We start from the raw sequence: 24,645 nt of genomic DNA on the forward strand, positions 1-24,645 counted from the left end.
CAACAAGAATTGGATCAGTCTATCACAATCATTATCGACAGCATCGGTGCTGTTTCTGTGACGACAATAAACAGCTAACCTATAGATTATTGGCCTCAAACTCGTTATACTATTCGCTGAAAATTGTGGCCAATTTGTTGGCACTAATAGCCATAATGTTAAGCTATAATCATTGGCTGTATTTTATATTCATTACCGTCTATCTGGCCGTAGCCATCATTACCATTATAACCGATTGTAAAAAACTACCGGACCTTATAGGTTATGGCAATACCATCAATAACTGTTCATTTTTTATACTCATTAATACCAATAATTGTTTGCATCTATTGATCCAAATGCCAACATTTTGTCTCATAAGTGTCTATACATACTATTGGGTGATAAATGAAGACTATTTGTTTAAATTGTTTAAATAACAGAAAATATTTTATTACTTTGTTTCAATGGAAAGAAATCAATTGTTTATAATATTTAATAGTAATTTTATTTTTATTTCAATAGTATAATACTATATTAATTTTATTTTTAATTTTATTAGTAATAAATTGATTTAAATAATTTATATATTAGATTTAATCTAACATTTTTGTGCAAATATATTAATATATAATGAAATGTTATGAAACAAGTTTTGAATTAATATATGAGTTTATATAATAGTAAATTAATTTTTTTAAATATATAATTTTTGTCACTAATTCCAGTTTATGTAATCAAATCAATTAACAGTAAATTAATAATAGTAATTATTATCAATGAAAAAAAACAATTTGAGATCAAAAAAAAAAGAGAAATTATGTATTACTTAATAATACATAATTTTTTAAATACGTTTTTGACGCACAATTAGATCCGCACTGTCATTATAACGCAACTCAATGACAAACGGCTGGACATGCAATTCGTCGTCGGCCACAAAGCCGTCATCCCTTACTATATAGCGGTCGATAGTACGTCGGGAGCCGTAAATAACTCCCCTTTGGCCGTAAGCGTTAGACAACATTTTTTCGTCTACCTGTGCGCCTCCCAGTACTTTCAGTTCGAGTTCAACGCTATCGTCGTTACCAATACCGTACAATCGGAGCCGATTTCTATCGGTCATAATATGTTGCTTATAGATGAGTATCTGTTCAGTAGATGGTATTCCCTCCAAGTAGTCAATCTGGCGTTTCAACTGTCCAACCGTATTGTCGGCACCCATTCGTACGACGATAACTTGTTTGCGACTCAACTCGTTCACAGTAATCATATACTTGACACTGACGTTGATCGCCGGTCCCGACGGTACCAACATTTTTTCAGTTTCAATAATAACCTTCAGTCGAGTTGAGAAGTGTCGGGACTGTTCCTGAGTTACGCCATAGCGTGTGGCCCGAGATTCGATGATGTCGTCGATGTCGTACAGACTACCGCCGGTAAAATGCAAATGTTTGCCCTCGGATTCAATTGTCCGATGAATATATTGATTGCCGCGTCTGAGAAAGCATTTCTTGGTAATGGTTGTCAACGATTGGATAGTATAGGAGATATTCTTCGAGCTCATAACGTTGTCCATTTCGATCTCAAAATCGGTATCATCGTCGGTAAACTGTCCAATGAAAACGCCATCTTCGGCACCGGCATCAAGTTTGACCATTTTGCGTATACTTTGCAACCGATTTACTTGTCTGATACGAAAACGTGTGCCAAACTCATAGCAGATCCAATCGTTTAGCATAAACGGCATCACAACCACCTTTGAAACCTATATGATATGTGTTTATGATTATAATATATGATATATATATCTCCACAAAAAAATCGCTTACAATTGGTTTGTTGGTGTCCACCACAGCATCGGTATTAGCGGCCATTTTGGTGGTCAACAACAAACAATCACCCGAACTGTTCCCAAAACAACAAAATACAACTATTAATAATAAAATGAAGAAGAAATTGGCAGAAAATGTTTTCTGAAAAGTCTATGAAATAAAAATGTTTTCCCAAAAAAAAAGTATTGAAATACTTTTTTTTTATTAATTAATACAAAATAATACTGTTTTACATACTATTGGACACTAAGTGCTAACAAAAAAAGTCGTGCAAATTGTGTATCAAATATCTGTTTTAATGAGAAAAGGATGTGAAAAATAAAACATTGAAAATAAGTTCTCTCCCTTAACAACGATAAAGTTCCCAATAAATATTATTAAAATTAAAATTAAAGTTTTCATTTTTTTTAATAATCATTACATTTCTTAATACTGTATAATTGATAAAAATACAATATAATTTAATCTACAATTAACAAATTTTATACTATAATAATAATAACAATAAAATAATAATAATTAGCATATCATATACATTGTAGTAATGTATCTGTAATTTCTATTATAATTATAAAAGTTTATATCTTTATTACAAATTTTTTTTTTTATATATATAAAATTACTACAGTATTAATAGTCATATGTTTATTTAAAAAATTATTGTCTACTTATTGTTGTTGTTGTTGTTGTTGTTTCTATGACTATTATGTTTTGATACAATATTAATTTAATTAAATGTAATATTGAATATCATATTATTTATTATAGGATACAATGATTCAACAATAAGTAAAATTTTAACACATAGTTCAACAAACAAAATAAATAAATAATAATAAATACATTACTAAAATACTGTACATTAATATAGTAACTTATAATATACAAACTTTTTTTTTAAAAAAAAACTATTAATATAAAGTGTTACATCAATTTAAATTATAATATTAATAGTAAAATAGGATTAATTGAAAATATAACTAACTTTTCAAAAAAAAACTTTTGCAATTTATTTTTTTAAAAACTTATAAATAATTTTTATCCCAAGTATTTTTGTGTATTTTTTTTTGTTTAATTAAATTAATTCACAGATTTTAATTGTATTAATTAGCTCACTATTATGATTTTATTAGGTAAGATAGATAGCAAGGTTTGGTGGATTAAATTTCAATGGGTTAGGGAGGGTGGGTAGAGTGGGTTGGTGCCCACTGGGTGGTTATATAACATAAAATACAAATAAATTAATAGTAACCAACAACAAAAATATTTTAGTAAATGATATCATTAACTAAATAAAATGATTTTTGTTTTTTATAGAAGAATTTTTAAGATAATTTTAAAAAAAAAATATTTTTAAATAAAAACTAAAATTAAAAAAAAGATTATTATAAAAATTTCTAACAAATATGAACGACGGTGCTGTCCAACCGACAACTGGAGGACTGTTGTGTCCAATATGCGACCAACCGGGTACACCCGATCATCCATTGTTGTTTCTGTGTGGCTGTAATCGTGGCTATCATCCAGAGTGTGTTATACTGACAATTGTAACGCCGGCGGCAACGGCACCGAATCCGTGTCCGTATTGTAACGAAGACTTTCGGGATGACTTCGGAGAAGTCTTCACAATCGCTTCACCATTCAATCCAGAGGTATTAAGACGGATATCTATTTACGGTACGATTTGGGCGCTCAGTCTATGGCTGTCTTATAATATGCATCACAAAGTGTTTGATTTTATGTCGTATGCCACATATCTAGCACGCTTTCTGGCACTGGGAGCTAACTGGTACGCCGACAATCAACTTCGGCCACTATCGTCACAAATCGATTGGTGGCTACCAGTAGAACCCGGAGAACGTATCTATACGTTTCGCGACTATAATCCGGACACACAGCTACCAGAGCCGGGCAGACGCTATCTGTTTGATGTACGCCAGGAACGTACGGCTCATCGAGAGAGTAGTCAGACAGCTGCCCGACAGATCGCCCGCAACCGACTACTTGAGGAGCGAATCAGAGCCGATATTGCATTGGAGTTCGGTATAGACGATGTTTACAACATTACCGAAGACCAGTTACCGGCGTCGGTTGAGATGCGCGACCAGTTGTACAATAGGCTAATAGAGTTGGAAAGGATATCGAAATCAATAGAAGAGATTCAGCGAGTGTTTCCCAATCTTCAATGACGACAGCACCGGTAGGTTGAATGAGAACAAGTAGATAAATTAATTAAAAAGAAATTAATAGTAATAAAATTAATTACTAGTAGTGGTAGTAGTAGTAGTAAATTAGTTATTATAAATTGTTTAATGCTATTAGGGTCGGTATGTATCTTTGTTTTATTGCAATTATGATATTTGATAAAAAAAATTAAAAATTTAAAAAAAAATATAAATTATATATTATGTTTAATATAAGTTTTAATTATAATTGCTTTAACGGTATGTATTGGATATAATTCATAGTATTTTAGCTTTAGTTACCTTTGATGGTATGTAATATAAAAGCATTGGATAATTTATTAGCTATTTTTCATCTCATCATCAATTTTTTTGACATAAATAAATTTACAATAAAAGTTTTACTGGTAATTATTTCTATATACGATATATACAATATATTTAACAATCAAATATAAATTTCTAATATTTGATTAAGTTAGTATTGGCATAACATTTATAGGTATCAATGATTACACACAAACACTATCAATGATGTATTAATAGTTAAAATACTGTCTTTACATCAAATATTTTATATTAAATTTTTAAATTTTTCTTAATTATTAACAATTAAAATTTTCTCTTAAAATAAAAATAAAGAAAAAACGCAAAAAACTCAAATATGAGTGGCAGAGGACAGTCATGGAAACCAAACTTACCGGTAATACAGGAAAAAAGCCATGAAGAAGAAGAGTTGATCGGAGCAGTAGGCGGTGGCTCAGATGGCGGTGCTGTACAACCAGTGAATGGGGCAGAAGCAGCCATATGTACCATATGTCACGAGACGGGCACTGAAAACAATCCATTGATACAGGTATGTGGTTGTCAACCGGGTTATCACGAAATGTGTGTTAATGTTGCAATCGTAACACCGATCTATATGGCGCCCAATCCGTGTGCATATTGTGGACAGCCGTTCAGACACCGGAATCTCCGGCTAACTGTTCCCTTTCAACAGGAAGACTATTATACAACAATATTGTTTGCCGTTTGGCTAATAGAAATCTTGTGCGTATTTATCGTACCAGTGTATCCCTGGGAAAGATATCATCTGGACTTTATCCAGCCCAGCCTCTACTGGTTAGCTCAGATATTCACTGTCGGTGCCTACCATCTTTTTGGCGACTATTACTTTGATCCCGATTGGCCACCAATGCGCAACCCTGACGACCAAATCATAACTTTTCGCGGTTACGATCCGCGAACACGTCTACCGGACCCGGGACGTAGTCATCAGTTGAATTTGATGACCGAAAGGCTTGCCTACTGGAACCGACGCCAGCAGTTGGTCGACCGGTTGCTATTAGAGGAACAAGTGGTGACAAACATCCAGAACGCCATCAGAGCTCAGTTTGGTATCGAAAATATGGATGAAGTGACACTAGAAGACTATGATATGAGTAACCTATCGGCTGAACAATGTAATCGACTTCGGGAACTGTTGGAACAATTGAAACAGTCATTGAACCGACAAAAACAACTGCAACAACAAATTAGGGAATAAAAGTTGTGATGAATTTTAATTAATTGGTATTTTTATTTTAATAATATGATTATCGGGTATTTTTATCCATACAATACAATTCAAGTTTTGCAGGTAAAATATTTTACTTATATACACAATATATTTAACAATAAATATTTAATTAATTTAATAATTCGAATATTGTCTATAAAAAACCATTTATGGCACTTATATTTCAAATTGTGATTAGTTATTGAATTTACAACAAAAAGATAACAAACACATATTATTGTAAATAATGTATTAATATAGCAGACTATCTAATTTTATACCGTATTATTAAATATAAATTTTAATATTATTTTTTATCTAATTCGTAATCAATTAATTGCTAACAAAATATACAGTTAATGATTAGACAAACAATATAAATGATGTAGTTATATAACAGACTTATGATTTTATATATTTTTAAAAAAATATTAAAAATTAAAATTATCTCTTAAAATAAAAAGAAATTCAAATAAATCTCAAAAAAGTCCAAATATGAGTGGCAGAGGACAGTCGTGGAAAACAAACTTACCGGTAATACAGGAAGAAAGTGACGAAGAAGAAGAAGAGTTGATCGGAGCAGTAGGCGGTGGTGCAGATGCCGGTTCTGTACAACCAGTCGATGGGGCAGAAGCAGCCATATGTCCCATATGTCACAAGACGGGCACTGAAAACAATCCACTGATACAGGCGTGTGGTTGTCAACCGGGTTATCACGAAATGTGTGTTAATGTTGCAATCGTAACACCGATCTATATGGCGCCCAACCCGTGTGCATATTGTGGACAGCCGTTCAATCACCCAAATCTGCGGGTAAGTGTTCCCTTCCGATTAGATGATCATTTTACAACAGTGGTGTTTGTCTTATATCTAATCACAATTGTGACCCAATATCTCATACCATCGTATCCCTGGCAAGAGAATAGAGATCTAGCCTTTTTACAGGCTATATATTACTATTTGTTTCAGGCTCTCAATGTTTATATGAGCACTTTATTTGGCTATTTGTATTTTGATCCCGATTGGCCACCAATGCGCAACCCGGACGACCAAAATATAACATTTCGCGGTTACGATCCGCGAACACAGCTCCCAGACCCGGGACGTAGACATCAGTTGAATTTGTTGGCTGAACGAAGAGCTTACTGGAACCGACGCCAGCAGTTGGCCGACCGGTTGCGCTCAGAGGAACAAGTGATGACAAACATCCAGAACGCCATCAGAGCTCAGTTTGGTATCGAAAATATGGATGAAGTGACACAAGAAGACTTCGATATGAGTAACCTATCGGCTGAACAATGCAATCGACTTCGGGAACTGTTGGAACAATTCAAACAGTCATTGAACCGACAAAAACAACTGCAACAACAGATTAGGGAATAAAAATTCTCATGAATTTTAATTAATTGGTATTTTTATTTTAATTATATGATTATCGGGTATTTTTATTCATAGAATACAATTCAAGTTTTGCAGGTAAAATATTTTACTTATATATACACAATATATTAAATACTGTATTTCAAATTATAATTAGTTATTAAATTTACAACAAAATATAAAATATATGATCAATAGATAACAAACACATCCTATTTTAAACAATGTATTAATATAGCAGACTATCTAATTTTATACCGTATTATTAAATATAAATTTTAATATTATTTTTTATCTAATTCGTAATCAATTAATTGCTAACAAAATATACAGTTAATGATTAGACAAACAATATCAATGATGTAAATTTTTTATATAACAGTAAGTAAGTAGTTATATAACAGACTTATAATTTTTTATTAAAAAAATATATTAACAATTAAAATTATCTCTCAAAATAAAAAAAAATCACAAAAAACAAACAACACAAATATGAGTGGCAGAGGACAGTCGTGGAAACCAAACTTACCGGTAATACAGGAAGAAAGCGACGAAGAAGAAGAGTTGATCGGAGCTGTAGGCGGTGGTGCAGATGCCGGTGCTGTACAACCAGTCGATGAGGCAGAAGCTGCCATATGTACCATATGTCACGAGACGGGCACTGAAAACAATCCATTGATACAGGCGTGTGGTTGTCAACCGGGTTATCACGAAATGTGTGTCAATGTAGCCATCGTAACGCCGATCATTACGTCGCCCAATCCGTGTGCATATTGTGGACAGTCGTTCAATCACCCGAATCTGCGGGTAAGTCTACCGTTTCGAATTCAGGATTATGCAACAACTATACTGTTTATCATATTTCTAATCGAAACTGTTTGCACATATCTTGTACCGGATTCTACAAAAGACTTTGAATATTACAATCTATCGTTTCTTCAGCCCATCTTATACTGGTTGGCAATGGCAAGTGGTGTCACTGCCGCCCATTTTTTTGGCTATTTTTATTTTGATCCCGATTGGCCACCAAAACGCGATCCTCACGACCAAATCGTAACGTTTCGCGGCTACGATCCGCAAACACGACTTCCAGATCCGGGACGTAGTCATCGGATGAGTTTGTTGGACGAACGGGATAACTATTTGGCCCGAAGACAGCAATTGTATGGACTACTGCACCGCGAAGAACGAATGGTAGAGAACATTCAGAACACTATTAGAGGTATGTTTGGTATCGAAAATGTCGAAGAAGTGACCGAACAAAACTTCGATATGAGTCGTCTATCGGCTCAACAATGCAATCGACTTCTGGAACTATTGAGACAATTTAGACGATCAATGGATAATCAAAGACTACTCCAACAAAAGTTAAGAAACTAACTAATTAAGAGATTTGTGGGTAAGTTTGGATTAAATACAGTTTATATACCAGAGATACAAATATTATTAGTTTAGTAGTTATGAAAATATAGATTAATATTATTATTATTATTATATGACAATCGGGTAGTTTTTTTAAAAAACATTTCTATTACCCAATTCTGACCCACCCCCACAAAGATCACCATTATTATACAGTGACGGAACCGGTAGCAAACAAAACCCCATTACAGTAATAATTATTATTTTATGTCTGAGCTTTTTATGATGTCGTTTCGACTCAAACTATTATAATTTATATTATATATATATATATATATATATATATATATATATATATATATATATATATACTGTATATATATGAAAACATTTAGTTGAAAAAACAAATACATAAATTTCAAATCAATTTATATACAAAACAAATACATTAAAAAAATTATCATACATTTCAATTGAATTTATTATTATTATCTAAATTAGTGTCATTTATTTTACTGAGATTATTGATTGAAGTATCCAATGATCGCCGGTATTTCTGGTAGTCTTCGTATAGAGGATTCACCAATTCGTTGCTGAATTGACTGCCGCGAAGCGATTGGTAATCATCGTTGCGCTTCATATCCATGTCGTATACCGTCAGATCGTCTCCATCTTCACCGTCACCATCGATATGATCCTCATTGATGACAATGGATATGTCGGGCACCCGTTTCCGTGATGTTTGTTGACGTTTTTGGATTATCATATACAGTATGACCGATACGCTGACACCGCCGACAAAAAACGAGCCCAACATTGCCATTACAATAACCACCAATCGGGTGGACATATAGACACGCATTTTGGAATCGCTTCCATCCATCATTTGCATCGGTATTTCACCAAAAATTGCTTATTTAAAAAACAAAATACTAATTTATAAATTTTAATTTCCGGAATATAAATGTTATATTATGCATACAATTTGCCGATTGATTGCTGCAAACAGGTTGACTACCTGTCCATTTGCCGTCTTTACAGATACGACTTAGTTGGCCAATTAAGCGCACAATTGTGCCATTGGTGTCGGTATTATTGCACGAATATATTGCCAAATCATCGGTGACGGCATATTTTGTACCATTAATTTGGTAATAATTTTTGTGTTGAACACTGAGAACAGAGTCATCGTCGTTGTTGTCGCTGTCCAGCGCCGGTATTTTGCATGTCTTTTGCGGTGCACACACAGGAAACTTGTCAATCCATACGCCGGTCGGCGAACACCGGACTTTCTGGTTGCCGACCAATTGAAATCCTTCCCGACAGCTAAACACTGTATATGTCTTTTCTCTGGCCAACACTACTGAGTCCAGCGGTTTTTCCGGTGATCCGCATAAATCGCTTATCACATATAGACGAAGATCGCAAAACGTTGTGGTAATATTGAGTACATCACCGTCGGGGACATCAACTTTGATGACAATCTTCTCAATTGATTCGTCCACACCTTCGTGTGACATAACAATCATCTGGTGTTCAGTTTTGTCGCAAACAAAACCTAACTCATAGGTTATGGTATCAGCCAAAAGCTGGAAGCGCTCCAATTGACAGTACTTTGCTATAATTAAGTCCTCAATTTTGGCCGTCATATTCAGTCTACCATTGCGTGCCAACTCCAATATCGGGCCTCCTCTCAAATATAGTAAAAAATAATTGAAATAATAGCCACGGATTATATGAAAAGTCCAGCTCTGGCTTTGATTTACTGTCCACAAGAACTTTGTTTTGGGACATTCCGTATACTTTGCATTGTTGTTGACAATTTTGGCCACTCTTCTCGGTGTCTGTGCTGTCCACGGCATTTCCCGATAGACGGCCTGCTGTCGGGACATCTCCCGGATCTCAATACGCTTTAGCAAAACTGTTTCAATATGTTTGGCTGTTTGAAATAATTTTTGTATTACTATTATCTTTTAGGGATAAACACAAACACACATTAGCTAACTAACTGACCACATCTGGGAAGTGTACCATTCCAGCGATGGTTGACACACTGGCAATACTGGCCCTCAATCAGTACACTATCGCCGTCCTCGCACTCATAGCTGACAACAGTTTGCTCGGCGTAACGACTCTTGAATAAACTTAATTTGGTTGACTCCGGGATTGCCGGCAAACCACAGTCACCAATAGCTAACCGTACTTTATTTGCCAACAGTGCCGACAGTACTAACAAACTAAATGTTTTTGTTGTCAACTGTTTATTGTCAGCATTAAACCCACTTATTATTGTCATATCTTTTTTTCAGTCCATTTAAATGTCAAATTTATGGCAATTATTTAAAATTGTTATAAATATACAGTTTGTTTAATTAATAGGATTATTCTAATAATAATAATAATCACTAGTATATCAATAGTTTATTACCAATTATTGGATGATGTCATTACCGGGAAGTCATAATTTTTATAGGAGACTAAAAATCCTGGATTAAAATATTTGACAAACATTATTATAATATATAATTTTTTTTCAATAATCTATTCAATTCAATACAGTATAGCAAAAATTATTTTTGAAAAATTTATTTTTATTATGCATTAATCAAATAAAAATATTTTTACAAAACTATTACCACTTTTTTGCATCAGTTATATAGTATAACTCTATAATGATTTTTTTAATACAATAAAATAATGCAAAATTAAATGTTTGCCAAAAAAAATTATTTTACTTTTGTAATACTTTTTTTTTTAAATCTCATTTATGTGCAGACAATAGTGAAAAAATACAATTAAATTTAAATAAATTAAAAATAATACAAAATAGTGATTATTTGTGTCTTTTTTTAGGAAAAAAATACTAATAATTTTCTTTTGTATCACTTATTGAACACATCTTCGAGTTCGCGGATCTTCTGTTTCTTAGCGTTAAGAATGGCCACAAACCGTGTGAATAGTAACGAATCGTTTTCCTCTTTACGAACGGCAAAGTCGTCCAACTCGTTGACCGATCGGTCGGCCAACTGTCGAAGTCGACCGTTTTCGGTGACTAGTGAATCGATACGGCGACGATTGGCGGCAAAAACGGTCACCAATTTTGCAAACACATTGTCCATAAGTGTATTGCTGGCCAGTGGCCGACAAGTAATGCTAAACAACTCTGTTCGGGCAATAAGTTCTTGGCCATCGTAAACGGCAACCGTAATGTTGACTGTATTGTCCGGTCGCAGGTCAAACTCGTAACAATAGTCGGCGACAGCAGCGGTGTCCGAGTCATCGGATGACCGCATAGGTGCCGAACCGTTACACAGGGCTTCCCTCAGTTGCCGATACCGGTCGTCCAATTCGTCGGCCGTCTCATTGTCCGGATTACTGCTCCGGTAGTCGTCATAGTCGATAAAACCGGTCAGTAGTCGATCGGCCGAAACAATTGTAAGTGTATGTCGATTGCCGACCGATTCGCTAAACAAATAATGACTGTAGTGGTCATCAGTATCGGCGGTGGCAGCCGGTTGGCCAACAAGTCTTAAATAAGACAAATTGTGTTCATCACAGGTCGTAGACATTTGGGTCTTCAGATGGTTGTTGTCTTAAAAAGTTTTTTTTCAGGTATTGATTGAAATGTTTTTTTTTCAATCATTGAATTACTTTATTAATTAATACAATGTGTTGTCAATGCATTGCATATAGAGATAGAAATAATTTATTACTTAATAAACAGTATATAATAAACATTAATACAGTCTAAACACATACATAGTTATGAAAAGTTTATTTTCAAAAAAAATGTTTTTGATTTTATTAGTAAATTAATTGTGAATATTTTTTTTTGTTAAAAATATTATTAATTTGATGATAATATTTTTTCAACATTTTATTAATAAATAAAAAAAATTACTTAAATAGTTAATTTATAATATAATAATTATATATATATTTTTAATGACATTATTATTGATATATTGTAGTAAACATTCAATGTTTACATTGCATTGCAATGCATTGGTTGCCAATCGCAACACATTATTATTGTGTTTATAAACAAATGCTTAGAAAATATTTATAACATAAAAGTCATTAAATAAAAATAAAATCAATTACTTATAAAATATCATTCAAATAGTCAGTCATATCATATGTGACTATCGGGTTTAGTGACCAGATATATGGCTACTGCTGTCAAACAACCAGTATTCAACTATCAATCGGTATTCAAGTACACCAAAGTGGTCACTGATGAAAAACTGTTTACCGATAGCAGCTGTCCAGAAGGCGGCGGCGATGACGACGATGACTTCAACGACTGGCCATTCGGTGAGGACCAGAATCGACCGGCTGGTCAGTCAATGATCAACCGATTGGTCCATCGATTGATAATATTTGTATGCTATGCGACACTAATCGTTACGTTTCCCGTGTCGGCCTTTTTCTGTCTTCGGGTATCGAAATGGTCATTAAAAAAAAAATTTTATGAATTTACTGACAAATACTTTTTATTTTTTGCGATAAATAGCGGATCCATTCACTACAAAGATGTCTCATCTATCGTTTGGGTATCCGATTGCCGATCAAAGGACCCGGTATTTACCAATCAATCAATCAATCAATTGCTTTGATTATTGATAATGTATTTTAAAAATAAATTATAATTTTAATATCACAGGTATTATCATTAAGTTTCCGGTCATCGACTCTATCGAAGTAATCGATCTCTCGGACTATGAGTTCACATTAGTAGAGACAACACAACCGCTGATGACATGTATGTATTAGACATCATTACTATTGAATTATTAGTCCACTAATCCTCCACTTAAATCTCTCACTTTCTTTCATCTACCAATCCATTCAATCAATTAGCCGACGGCTCGATCATCGAGTTTGCGACCGGTGGTGTCCAATGTCGGCTAACCGTATGCAATGCCGTACGAAGTTCTACACAACTAAAAGATTCGCGAAACAATGTCCAACAGTTTTGTCGCCTATCGTTTGCCAATATGATTGCCAGTACACATGTCGAAGACTTTGAGAACAAGACGGATATAATTATGAGACAATTTGATCAAAACTGTAATCTTTATCTCAATAATTGGGGCTACAATTGTAAAGTGGATTATCTGTAAGTGGGGATCCACTAAAATCCCAATACTTATTACACTAATGATGATAATAATAATAAATAGAAATATTATTGTTATTTAGACCAAAGTTTTCGATTATCAATCGTGCAAATCCTGTGAATCCGATTGTGAGAAAATTGAAGAGTATGTTTGGCGGCGGTCCCGATGCTGACGGTGGTGACCAACAAAATCCGATGATGACTGAGCTCTTGCGATTACAGGCATCGGCTGCTAGCAAAATGGGTAGGTTTTCTGGTAGTGCTATTGGTAGTGGAAGTGGTGGTGGTGGTGACCCCAGTCAGGAACAACAGATAATAGCATCGCTCGAATTGATGGGCAATAAATATCGTAGTTATGTCTCCTATGATATCAATATAGCTATTGTTGTTGAACTGAAAATTGAATATTTTGTGTTTACTTATACAACAGGTTTGTTGTATTATTTTTTGTTAAATTATAAATTTTATTTTATCTAAATTATTGAATTTTATATCTTATACAATAATAGGCAAAGTTAGCAAATTGTCTGATAAGCCTAACAATGTTCACATCAATATAAGCGCCGATAATAATGACAATTTGATGAAATTTTGTATCAATAATGATATGAATTGTGTGCGAATTAGCACTAATTTAATGTAAAGTTTTGTTTTTTTCTTATGGTTTGAAGTAATTTATTTATTAATTGTTAGTAATATTAATATATAAATTTATAAATAATATAGTTTTAATTTTGTTTTTGATTAGTTGTGTTTTAGTTTACTGTATGTTATTTTTATTTAATATTAACTTAACATTATCGCTAATTTATTATAATTTATTACATTATGTTTTCATAATTAAATAACTTGAATAAAAATATATTTAAAAAATAATCTATTATAATATATATACTATTTTTAGTTAGAAAAAATTTAAATTCAAAAAATTAATTTTACCGGTAATATAAACAAWTATATATATATATAAATATCCCAAATGAGGGGTGTATCGGATTACTGGGTAATGAACAAAATTTTCAATAAAAAAATTTCATGAAACTATTCACTGAGACAATAGAAATTATGATTTTAGATTATGATAATTGAATTGGATTTGTCATCATTTTTATAAATGAATAAATTATTTTTTGATAATAATTGTTAGGAAAAAAACCTATTTTTGTTTTTGTCTTAAAGTAGACAAAAACATTGAAATTAATTCATTTTCAAAATCAATTACTATTTACATTTATACAGTTTAAAAGTGTTAATTGTTTGAAATTTTAATACTAACAAATAAATCAAATAATTCAATAAATAATTAATAGTTTGACAAAAAAATAATATTTTTTTTGTATATCAAATGAGTAATAATTTCAAGACAAATATCAATGAAACAAACAAAATAAATAAATCGGTTATTATTTTTGGGTTCTCATACTTTGTGTACTTTTGATTGATCTAATGTTATCAATATCCGATTGTTGTGACCTCTGTTTCTTTGGTGATTCTGTGGTCGACAACACCACCGGCTGCTGCGGCGGAAACTGTTTTGCCTCGGCTTTTGATGGTGAATAGGATCCAGTTTTTCGGCGACATATGACCAACAAAGCGACGGCAACGATGGCAATGATGACCATTATAATAATGATAGCCACTATCAAAGCAATGATAATCGATAAGCTATTGGTTTTTTTGTCATCGTCGGGTGTAGTGGTGAGTAAACAGTTATTAGGTCCACAGCATACCAGTCTCTTGTAATCATTTAGGCACTGATTTTATTATAGAGCCAACAATTTATATATTAATTATTAAGTCAACAAAAAAATAGTCATAAAATTAATAATAATTTACTCCTACTTTCAAACCCATGTACTCAGTGGTACAATAACGGAGTTCCCTATCCATCTGAAATATGGTAATATATTTTTGTTGTGTAACCGGTCCCCAAAATGCTACCACTTCGTAATCGGCATTCAAACCGGACAACCGATGACCGTTCAATGATTTTTCCACTCTCTGGGTCACATCGATAATGTTGTCAAAGGTAATGTTAAATTTGAAGCACTGGTAGTTGCCTTCAAACACAAAACCATTGACATTGTCAACCAAAATACCAGGCTTTTGGATTTGATTGAGAAAACACATTGAGTGATATATTTGCGGCCGTACACTGATCCGCGGCTCACGGATGACTGTATCCATCGTAGTGGTCGTGAAGTTTAGATAACTATTTGGATAGATATTTTTGGTAGTATTTGTCAGATCCTCGGGTAATTCAAACCGACCCCATTCGATGGTACCGTTTGGCTATTTTTAGTGTTAATTAAAGCATGAGAGAGAAAGAGAGAGAGAAAAAAAATTAATTCAATTAATTTGAACAGTTGTTCCCAACTATGATCAGTCATATACCCAAAGCATGCCATTTATGATATCTTCCGTTTCGTTGGTCAAATAGTTGGCGACACTAAATCCCGTAAAGTAATCATTGGTAAACCAATCGCTTAGTTTTGGTTTGTCGACCAACAGTTTTAATGTTTCATCTATGATATTGATCTCCAGGTTCCAGAAAGTGTTGCCAATGACCAAAACTGTAAACCGACTGGGATTTTTGTCAAGCCGTTGCTCATAACTGTAGCTAATTTTGTATGAATTTTTGGCCCATTGAGTGCAAAATGTACTGTTAATGGTATTGTCATCGATATCCATACTATCAATCAGTGTCGACATAAATGCTAAGACTGTTAGTGTTTGGACACAAATTAGCAAAAAAATTCTCATTTTTTAAAAATTAATAAGTTGTTTGATATCTGTCTATATATAAAGAAATCGTTGGATAATTTTAATCGATTATATAGAAAAATTAATTATATAATTTATTAAATAAATCTCTATTAAATAATTGATTTTTAAAACTAAATTAATGTCAAATATATGTAACAATTATTACATTTTATGATTGTGTGTAATAAAATTTTAAATCTCACGTGCATTTTAACAGTTAAAACAATTAATTATTGACTAATTAAATGGCTAAACAATAGACAATTTTTATTATGGAAATTAATTTATAAATTTTGCTATAAATTTTGTTGTTTAATTTACTATCAATGGGTATATTGAGTAATATCTGTGTATTTTGTTTGGCTCTGGCTATGGGTATCATTGTTGGAGTCTATGTGTCCAATGAATACAAAGTTAAGAGTGTCTCACAATTGGTTGGTTTGATGTCCGAAAACATTGGCGACAATCGGGAAGTCAATCAATCAATGAATTGGTTATCGATAGTCACAAACAAAACCGATTATAACTAAAAACTATATCTTTAAAAAATTTTACAAAAAAATTATTTAGTATTTATAATTTCGAAAAATTATCATATTTTTTCTATATTACAATATCATTATCTAAATTACATAATTATTTAACTTTTAAAATATAGTTATGTAGTTAAATATAAAATTTACAAAAATTATAAATTTAGGATAAATGTTACATTAATACAAATTACTGTTATTTTAGACCAATAATTATATATTTTAACAATTAAAAAAAATATTTTACCAAAATACTAAAATTAAATCATTATTATATTTAACACTAACTATAATTAGTGCCAATAATTTTGTTGGTTTAATTAATTTTTATTTTTCTATTCGTTTACTTATCTTTAGACATCATATATATCAATGGTTTCATATTTATTCATATAATATAATAATAATTTAATAATTTTTTTTTAAAAATAAATTTATCAATTAGTCTAATATAAAAGTAGTTTATATTTGTCAAACATTTGTCTGCTATATTTATTTTTAGGTTTAGTTATTACAAATTTGTCCAATATTTTATCTCCTATTGTATATTTAAATTAATAAGTTATATCTAACAATAACTATTATATAATTGTATTTTTCTAATTAACTTATTAATTTAGAAAATTTGTAAAACAAATATTTTTAATATAATATTGCATTTAATGCATTAGTTAAATTAGATATTAATTAATTATTGTCATTAACAATAATAATTATTACAGATATATTATTTAGAGATATATATTTAGAGATATTAGTTTGGAAGTAATAGGAGACAATAGTTTAAATTATGAAAATGTTTATAAAAACACTTTTTGAATTTGATTTTCAAGGTTTAGTTTAGAGATTATATTTATTAAATAAAATATTTATTTAAATTATTCTGTGTTTATACATTATTAATTAGTTATTATTTAAAACACATTTTGTTAAATGCTAATTTTAAATTTTTGTTAAATGCAATTAATTTAATATTAAATTTAAATTAAATACATTAATATGTAATTAAAAAGGTGTCGGTATTTTAGATGCGGCCACCAATGCTCCCAACTGACCCAATCGACGTAACTCTAGATTAAACATTTTCAGATTACGGCACTGTTGGTCAACCGGCAGATCCTGGCTTTGGGAGCACTGTTTGCCAGCAGAATACAACTTTCCGTAGAGATTCTTCATCTAAAAAACAAAATAATAATAAATTATTTATACAGTATATATTAATACAAATCTATTAATACAAATAAATTGTATATATATTGGTTTGACATACCTGTGTAATAACCGATGCCATGGGTGGTGAACAACCTTTCATTAGGACACCGCCGGCACCCATAACTGTTTCAATGATGGGTAGACTGACTGTAAACTCGGTCAGTGCTAAACCGTTTTTTTCAAATATATTACATTCAACCGCATCGTTAATATGATTGGCCCGATAAGCCTCGTCACACATAATATATTCAGTCATTGTTGCGATCTGTTTAGTTGCCGACGACTTTTCCCGTTGGTTTCGGGCATTACTCAACACTTGTTGTTCACCAGTCGGTCCCATAATAGCCATAACTGACTTTCCGTAATCATTGTTGAAGGTATCATAACATACCAATCCTTGTGCTTTGGCAGCTGAGGCTCGTTTGGCCACTAATTGTGAGGCATCGACAAGATTTTGTTGAGTCCGTTCAATCAGTTGCTCGTCGGACAACCCCTTGAGTGCGTTAACCCGTTGTTTAGCGCATTGTATGAACTGATGGTCTTCCTGTAGACTGGCTGTGGCTGACAATCAAAATATTAATAGAAAATTAATGTTAATATTATTTTTATAAATGGTTTTAAAAATAATAAAATTTATAATTACCCAAAGATATGGTTAGAGTTAAAACAAGAATTTGAATCATTTTTTCTTTAAGTTAAATATTATTTTTTGTTAAACAATTGTTTTGTTTTATAGAATATATTAAACTAAATTAATGTATGCTTTATATAAAAATTATTCGGTATTTATATATAAATTTTCTTATTATTAAATATTTTATTATAAAATTTGTTATCGAAAATAAAAACACATTTTCTTGATTTATTATTTTAAGTTTAAAATATAGACTATTCAATATATAAATATACTAAATATTAATTGTAAACTATTAATATACACTTTTTTATTGATAATTAATAACAAAAAGGCTGTTTATTATTATTACTATTATACTTCATATTTAGATAATTAATTGTTTTAACCAAATAAATTAATAAATAATACCATTTTACCGGAAATTAATTAAGCACTTATTTAACCATTTTGAACATTTGTAGTCAAATGTTATATTTTTTATTTGATGCACTGAGCTTTGTAATTAATTTAATCAATAGACAATATTATTATTTTTTATATTGACTTAATTTTAAAAAATAATAAAATTTTTCGAAACTTATAATATTTTAAATTAAATGTTTTTATAAATACTTTGAAAATATGAATAGACAAATACTTAATACTAATAAATTTTTATGTATATTACTTATTAATATGAATTATTTAAAAATTACAACGATTTTAATGTAATGTATTTCTAGAAAACTGTATGTCTATAAAACACTAAAAATATCATACTTATACACATACAGTATAACTTATAATTATATTTAGTGCATAATTTATGTGTTAATTAAGTGTTTTCTAGGTATACTATTTTCTAGAAATACATTACATTTAACTAAATATAAAATTTTTAAAACAATAGAAATTTTATAAATTAATAATTATTTTCATTGATTAGACAATTATTCTAATATTGCTCACAACTATAAAATATAAAGCAATTAAGCGTTGAATTATATGAAAATATATTAATAAATTATAAAAATTATTACTTATTGCACAATATTAATATTATAGTTACAAAAATTTAAGCACACCATTAAATGCCGATATTTATTAATTATAATAAATTATTTCTTTTAAGTTTGATAATTAATGTTAATTTTATTAATTTTTATAATTAATATACAATATTTTAATTTATTTTTTATATAGTTATTTATATAGCATAACAATTAAATTAATATTTTATTTAATGTACAGTATATACTGTATATGTAAAAGTCAAATACTCAAAATTTTTATTATTTTATTTTTATTTTATTGATATTATATAGAATAGATAATAGTGTATAATACATTTATATTAAATATTAATTACAATTTTTGCTAATTACAATAGTTTGAATTATAAAAATGTTTTATAATAGAAAAAAATWAAAAAATTATAATTTGTTTATTCAAATAAAATGTTTATTTAAATTATTCTATCTTTTATAAATTATTAATAAATTAATAAAAGTTTTATTTAAAACATATTTTGTTAAATGCTATAAAACTATAKYTAAATTAAATACATTAATATGTAATTAAAAAGGTGTCGGAATTTTAGATGCGGCCACCAATGCTCCCAACTGACCCAATCGACGTAACTCTAGATTAAACATTTTCAGATTACGGCACTGTTGGTCAACCGGCAGATCCTGGCTTTGGGAGCACTGTTTGCCAGCAGAATACAACTTTCCGTAGAGATTCTTCATCTAAAAAATAATACATAATTTTTTAATTAATTAGTTAATTGTACTTTTTATAATTTTTATACATTATATATTAATATTATATATTGGTTTAACATACCTGTGTAATAACCGATGCCATTGGTGGTGAACAACCTTTCATTAGGRCACCGCCGGCACCCATAACTGTTTCAATGATGGGTAGACTGACTGTAAACTCGGTCAGTGCTAAACCGTTTTTTTCAAACACATTACATTCAACCGCATCGTTAATATGATTGGCCCGATAAGCCTCGTCACACATAATATACTCAGTCATTGTTGCGATCTGTTTAGTTGCCGACGACCATTCCCGTTGGTTTCGGGCATTACTCAACAGTTGTTGTTCACCAGTCGGTCCCATAATAGCCATAACTGACTTTCCGTAATCATTGTTGAAGGTATCATAACATACCAATCCTTGTGCTTTGGCAGCTGAGGCTCGTTTGGCCACTAATTGTGAGGCATCGACAAGATTTTGTTGAGTCCGTTCAATCAGTTGGTCGTCGGACAACCCCTTGAGTGCGTTAACCCGTTGTTTAGCGCATTGTATGAACTGATGGTCTTCCCTTAGACTGGCTGTGGCTGACAATCAAAATATTAAAAGAAAATTAATGTTAATATTATTTTTATAAATGGTTTTAAAAACAACAAAAAATAATAATATTTATAATTACCCAAAGATATGGTTAGAGTTAAAATAAGTATTTGAATCATTTTTTCTTTAAGTTAAATATTRTTTTTTGTTAAACAATTGTTTTGTTTTATACAATATATTAAACTAAATTAATTTATGCTTTATATGAAACTTATTCGGTATTTATATATAAATTTTCTCATTATTAAATATTTTATTAAAAAATTTGTTATCGTAAATAAAACCATATTTTCTTGATTAATTATTTTAAAATAAAAATATATTATTTACTATAAATTTATAAATATACTAAATAATTAACATTACACTTTTTCATTGATAATTAATAACAATAAAAGGCTGTTTATTATTATTATTATACTTCATATTTAGATAATTAATTGATTTGACCAAATAAATCAATAAAAAAAACTATTTACCGGTAATTAATTAAGCATTTATTTAACCATTTTGCACATTTGTAGTTAAATGTATTATTTAAAGTTATATTTTTTATTTAATGTACTGAGCTTTGTAATTAATTTAATCAATAGACAATATATTGACTTAATTTTAAAAAATAATAATAGTTTTTGAAACTTTTAATATATTAAATCAATGTTTTTTTAAATACATTACAATATGAATAGACAAATACTTAATACTAATAAATTACTGTAATTGTATAAAATTAATAAATGCCTCTTTAGTAATAGATGTTTACTTAAAACTAAACTAAGTTATAAAAAATAAAAATATTAATAAATGATTTACAAAAGTTTTTAAAAAATAAACAATTTGTCTTATTTTTATGTTAGGATTGATCATAAAAAATAATATATTTATTACTTGAATTATTGACAATATATACTGTATATCACACACTAAAAAGTTTTATATAAAGTATTAAAAATAGCTAATATTTAACAACAAATTTGAAACGCGCGTGCATTCAGTGTTTTATACAATACTCGTGTATTTCGAATAATTGCAATTAAAAAAAACAATAATTTATTGCATTTCTTATTTGAGTTAATTTTAATTAATTTTTTGTCTATTATTGTTTCGAGTAATATAACAATTGTTTTATTGATTACCCCTAACCTACCGGTGCTCATCAAACAGCCGTATTCGTATTAATGGGTATATTGGGTGATATCTGTGTATTTTGTTTGGCTCTGGCTATGGGTATCATTGTTGGCGTCTATGTGTCCAATGAATACAATGTTAAGAGTGTCTCACAATTGGTTGGTTTGGTCTCCGAAAACATTGGCGACAATCGCGGAGTCAATCAATCAATGAACTGGTTATCAATAGTCACAAACAAAACCGATTACAACTAAAATAATCACAAAAATATATTACAAAAAATTGTCTAATAATATTAAAATTTTCAATAAATTATCAAATTTTGTATATTACAAACTCATTATCTAAATTTCATATTTAAATTTTAGTCTATAGTAATATTGTAATTAAATAAAAAAAAATGTCTTGAATTTATATTATTATATTTTAGAAAATCATTTATTAAAGCAGTTTACATTTGAAGTTAAAATTATTTATGTAAAAAAGCATATGTTTTTTATATTTATCAGTAATGTATATCAGTATATCAAATAAAATAACTAAAATCATCCGGTTATCCAAACTGACCCCAATTTGGTGATAAAGTTTGGCAATTATTTTCAGTGTTAATTAGTTGATTTAGTTAATTAGCATTAGAGTGCGAGAAATATTTTTTTAATTTAAAAACAATTATTATTGTTAAATATTATTTATCGGATAAAAAACATAACAGAAAAAAATTTGATCACAAATTTACTTTTTTGGTGACTTATGTGTGAATGTTTGCCATGTCTTTACTGATAATAAACTTGTTTTGTATACTTTGTCTAACATTTGTTGACCAATCGGTTAGTTATTATTATTATTATTTGTTGTTGTAGTTGTTGAACACATTTTTACTATTTTTAATAATTATTATAATCATTCAAGAAATCCAATGCTCTTATCTGCGGTCAGCCAATAGATTCAATATTATCGGTAATCAAAACTATTGATAATTATCCCAAATTATGGATATTTTCCGGTGACAACTATTATCTCGTCGATCATTATGTAGTCGATGGATATACAACCAGTAATGTATCGACAATCGGATCCATTAGTAGTCTTAATACAAGTTTAGTCGCACCGATTGATTTAGCATTTGTCGACAACAATCGCTATCATCTTATAAATGTTTGTCTCAATAACAAAAACTTTATACAGTTGTGTGTAATTGATTTAAATCAATATTTTATTGTTTGTTTGATGTATAGATCAAAACTGATACCGAATGGATACTAACCAATGAGTGGCAATTAGTTGACAGTAAAGTAGGCATCAAAAGACCTAACGGTACACTATTGGAGGGTTTGGGCAAAACTTTGAAATATGATTTGATTTATTTGGCCAATAGTCGCAACAAAATTGTCATCAGTTCCATAAGTTTTGTTATTTGTATACTCATGAAGAAGACGACAACAAAGATGACGAAAAATGGCGACTACGAAGAGATAGCGTTTGAGTGTATGAATCCCAACGAGACTGCCGTCAGTGATCTCGATGGACAGCCCATCACCAATGCTATACTAACGCCAAGAGAGCTACATCTGATCGCTGGCCAACATATCTGTCCCGTACGGTTTGATAGGCTTATGGATAGTACACTATGGCAGCCAATGTGTCGTCTTCTAGATTTAGATCAACTGATTGCTTGTACGCCGCAAACCAGTGTACAGGCAGTCATCGGTGGCACGAAATCCAAATCCGATACTAAATCATTAATTTATATCATTTTGCTTATTATTGCTATTATAGTTGTAGTCAGTATTATCACTATTTTAGTTGTTTTCATAGTTATTCGCTTACGAAAAGGTTATTAAATTATTAAATTTTAAATATTTATTTCAATGCTTTCAATATTATTGCTAAAATAATTCAAATATTATTATTTAAATATTATATTATTGTTTTTTGTTTTGTATTACCGATTAATTTAATTGTGTATATTATCACCCAATAATAGGTACCAATTCATCGGTGGGCACTTCGCTTGGCTTTGATAAGAGTCACTCTCGTTAAGGTTTAAATGTCCAACAAATTTATTAGTTGATAAAAAATATAGTAATTTTTTCTTATCTAATATTAAAAATTAATTACAAATTTCAGTATTACTATCATATAAATGGATAAATTAGTTATTATTTATATAGTATTTAAATTTGTTTTCAAAACTATATTTTATTAAACTATTAAATTGTTTTTATTCTACTTTAAAATAATGACTCTTTTTTTTGTTTGATTGATTTTTTTTAAATAATTGTTTTGTTATAATAATTAGAAATTGTTTTTTATTCTAAGTTTATGTTATAATTTTTTTTATACAAATATTTATTGACATTAAATTATTACAAAAATTATATTTACCGTAAAATATTTACATTTTTACTGAATCACAATTATTTTCAATTATTATTTATATTATTATTGAAGTAATTAATTTTATAATCTAATTAAATAATTATTTTACATTGATAATGTTATGAAAATCTTATGGAAATATATAATAAATTAACAAGAAATAAATTATAAACATAACATTTTTGTTACTAAAAAACAAAAATACAAATATTTAAAAATAATTTTTCATAA

The 24,645-nt window shown here is 29.9% G+C and overlaps 7 protein-coding genes across 8 annotated transcripts; 2 read left to right on the forward strand and 5 right to left on the reverse strand.

Annotated features, from left to right (window-relative positions):
• Positions 1 to 707: 707 nt before the first annotated feature.
• On the reverse strand, positions 708 to 2,113 carry LOC128953988 (uncharacterized). The gene is made up of 3 exons (XM_054299540.1): positions 2,052 to 2,113; positions 1,812 to 1,887; positions 708 to 1,747 (listed from the first exon to the last, which is right to left on the reverse strand). The coding sequence occupies exons 2-3, from the start codon at positions 1,854 to 1,856 to the stop codon at positions 827 to 829; spliced, it is 966 nt and encodes a 321-aa protein (XP_054155515.1). The 5' UTR covers positions 1,857 to 1,887; positions 2,052 to 2,113; the 3' UTR covers positions 708 to 826.
• Positions 2,114 to 8,562: 6,449 nt separating this feature from the next.
• On the reverse strand, positions 8,563 to 10,593 carry LOC128954051 (uncharacterized). Its single transcript, XM_054299615.1, has 4 exons — positions 10,311 to 10,593; positions 9,280 to 10,236; positions 8,814 to 9,209; positions 8,563 to 8,573 (listed from the first exon to the last, which is right to left on the reverse strand). The coding sequence occupies exons 1-4, from the start codon at positions 10,591 to 10,593 to the stop codon at positions 8,563 to 8,565; spliced, it is 1,647 nt and encodes a 548-aa protein (XP_054155590.1).
• A 1,775-nt stretch (positions 10,594 to 12,368) lies between these two features.
• Positions 12,369 to 14,062, forward strand: LOC128954052 (uncharacterized). The gene is made up of 6 exons (XM_054299616.1): positions 12,369 to 12,739; positions 12,814 to 12,880; positions 12,964 to 13,062; positions 13,161 to 13,419; positions 13,503 to 13,849; positions 13,929 to 14,062. Exons 1-6 carry the CDS (start codon positions 12,467 to 12,469, stop codon positions 14,060 to 14,062), a joined length of 1,179 nt encoding a protein of 392 aa, XP_054155591.1. The 5' UTR covers positions 12,369 to 12,466.
• A 758-nt stretch (positions 14,063 to 14,820) lies between these two features.
• On the reverse strand, positions 14,821 to 16,217 carry LOC128953981 (uncharacterized). Of its 2 annotated transcripts, none has more exons than XM_054299534.1 (3): positions 15,814 to 16,217; positions 15,262 to 15,711; positions 14,821 to 15,173 (listed from the first exon to the last, which is right to left on the reverse strand). In XM_054299534.1, exons 1-3 carry the CDS (start codon positions 16,180 to 16,182, stop codon positions 14,823 to 14,825), a joined length of 1,170 nt encoding a protein of 389 aa, XP_054155509.1. In that variant the 5' UTR covers positions 16,183 to 16,217; the 3' UTR covers positions 14,821 to 14,822. The 2 variants fall into 2 exon arrangements, with proteins under 2 accessions (XP_054155509.1, XP_054155508.1); XM_054299533.1 differs by having other exon boundaries at positions 15,256 to 15,711.
• A 1,506-nt stretch (positions 16,218 to 17,723) lies between these two features.
• On the reverse strand, positions 17,724 to 18,659 carry LOC128954053 (uncharacterized). The gene is made up of 3 exons (XM_054299617.1): positions 18,574 to 18,659; positions 17,989 to 18,491; positions 17,724 to 17,894 (listed from the first exon to the last, which is right to left on the reverse strand). Exons 1-3 carry the CDS (start codon positions 18,611 to 18,613, stop codon positions 17,724 to 17,726), a joined length of 714 nt encoding a protein of 237 aa, XP_054155592.1. The 5' UTR covers positions 18,614 to 18,659.
• A 1,464-nt stretch (positions 18,660 to 20,123) lies between these two features.
• On the reverse strand, positions 20,124 to 21,073 carry LOC128954054 (uncharacterized). The gene is made up of 3 exons (XM_054299618.1): positions 20,987 to 21,073; positions 20,392 to 20,894; positions 20,124 to 20,294 (listed from the first exon to the last, which is right to left on the reverse strand). Exons 1-3 carry the CDS (start codon positions 21,024 to 21,026, stop codon positions 20,124 to 20,126), a joined length of 714 nt encoding a protein of 237 aa, XP_054155593.1. The 5' UTR covers positions 21,027 to 21,073.
• A 1,649-nt stretch (positions 21,074 to 22,722) lies between these two features.
• On the forward strand, positions 22,723 to 24,075 carry LOC128954055 (uncharacterized). The gene is made up of 4 exons (XM_054299619.1): positions 22,723 to 22,862; positions 22,945 to 23,190; positions 23,271 to 23,820; positions 24,020 to 24,075. Exons 1-4 carry the CDS (start codon positions 22,794 to 22,796, stop codon positions 24,073 to 24,075), a joined length of 921 nt encoding a protein of 306 aa, XP_054155594.1. The 5' UTR covers positions 22,723 to 22,793.
• Positions 24,076 to 24,645: the final 570 nt, after the last annotated feature.

Source organism: Oppia nitens, unplaced genomic scaffold (assembly GCF_028296485.1).
Source record: "Oppia nitens isolate AA-2021 unplaced genomic scaffold, nextdenovo-longstitch-racon4-pilon3 scaffold24_pilon_pilon_pilon, whole genome shotgun sequence".
Taxonomy (NCBI): domain Eukaryota; kingdom Metazoa; phylum Arthropoda; class Arachnida; order Sarcoptiformes; family Oppiidae; genus Oppia; species Oppia nitens.

What these genes read in the sequence shown, in the direction of transcription:
- LOC128953988 (XM_054299540.1), bottom strand. Translation starts at nt 1,856, where the DNA reads ATGGCCGCTAATACCGATGCTGTGGTGGACACCAACAAACCAATT. An exon ending in TGGACACCAACAAACCAATT is followed by an intron (nt 1,748 to 1,811) that starts GTAAGCGATTTT and finishes CATATCATATAG; the next exon opens with GTTTCAAAGGTGGTTGTGAT.
- LOC128954055 (XM_054299619.1), top strand. Translation starts at nt 22,794, where the DNA reads ATGTTTGCCATGTCTTTACTGATAATAAACTTGTTTTGTATACTTTGT. An exon ending in TAACATTTGTTGACCAATCG is followed by an intron (nt 22,863 to 22,944) that starts GTTAGTTATTAT and finishes TAATCATTCAAG; the next exon opens with AAATCCAATGCTCTTATCTG. An exon ending in ATCGCTATCATCTTATAAAT is followed by an intron (nt 23,191 to 23,270) that starts GTTTGTCTCAAT and finishes TTTGATGTATAG; the next exon opens with ATCAAAACTGATACCGAATG.
- LOC128953981 (XM_054299533.1), bottom strand. Translation starts at nt 16,182, where the DNA reads ATGAGAATTTTTTTGCTAATTTGTGTCCAAACACTAACAGTCTTAGCA. An exon ending in TCATAAATGGCATGCTTTGG is followed by an intron (nt 15,712 to 15,813) that starts GTATATGACTGA and finishes CACTAAAAATAG; the next exon opens with CCAAACGGTACCATCGAATG. An exon ending in ACATGGGTTTGAAAGTAGGA is followed by an intron (nt 15,174 to 15,255) that starts GTAAATTATTAT and finishes TAATAAAATCAG; the next exon opens with TGCCTAAATGATTACAAGAG.
- LOC128954053 (XM_054299617.1), bottom strand. Translation starts at nt 18,613, where the DNA reads ATGATTCAAATTCTTGTTTTAACTCTAACCATATCTTTGG. An exon ending in AACTCTAACCATATCTTTGG is followed by an intron (nt 18,492 to 18,573) that starts GTAATTATAAAT and finishes TTTGATTGTCAG; the next exon opens with CCACAGCCAGTCTACAGGAA. An exon ending in TGGCATCGGTTATTACACAG is followed by an intron (nt 17,895 to 17,988) that starts GTATGTCAAACC and finishes TTTGTTTTTTAG; the next exon opens with ATGAAGAATCTCTACGGAAA.
- LOC128954051 (XM_054299615.1), bottom strand. Translation starts at nt 10,593, where the DNA reads ATGACAATAATAAGTGGGTTTAATGCTGACAATAAACAGTTGACAACA. An exon ending in TGGTACACTTCCCAGATGTG is followed by an intron (nt 10,237 to 10,310) that starts GTCAGTTAGTTA and finishes TATTTCAAACAG; the next exon opens with CCAAACATATTGAAACAGTT. An exon ending in CAGCAATCAATCGGCAAATT is followed by an intron (nt 9,210 to 9,279) that starts GTATGCATAATA and finishes TTTTTAAATAAG; the next exon opens with CAATTTTTGGTGAAATACCG.
- LOC128954052 (XM_054299616.1), top strand. Translation starts at nt 12,467, where the DNA reads ATGGCTACTGCTGTCAAACAACCAGTATTCAACTATCAATCGGTATTC. An exon ending in AACACAACCGCTGATGACAT is followed by an intron (nt 13,063 to 13,160) that starts GTATGTATTAGA and finishes TCAATCAATTAG; the next exon opens with CCGACGGCTCGATCATCGAG. An exon ending in AATTGTAAAGTGGATTATCT is followed by an intron (nt 13,420 to 13,502) that starts GTAAGTGGGGAT and finishes ATTGTTATTTAG; the next exon opens with ACCAAAGTTTTCGATTATCA.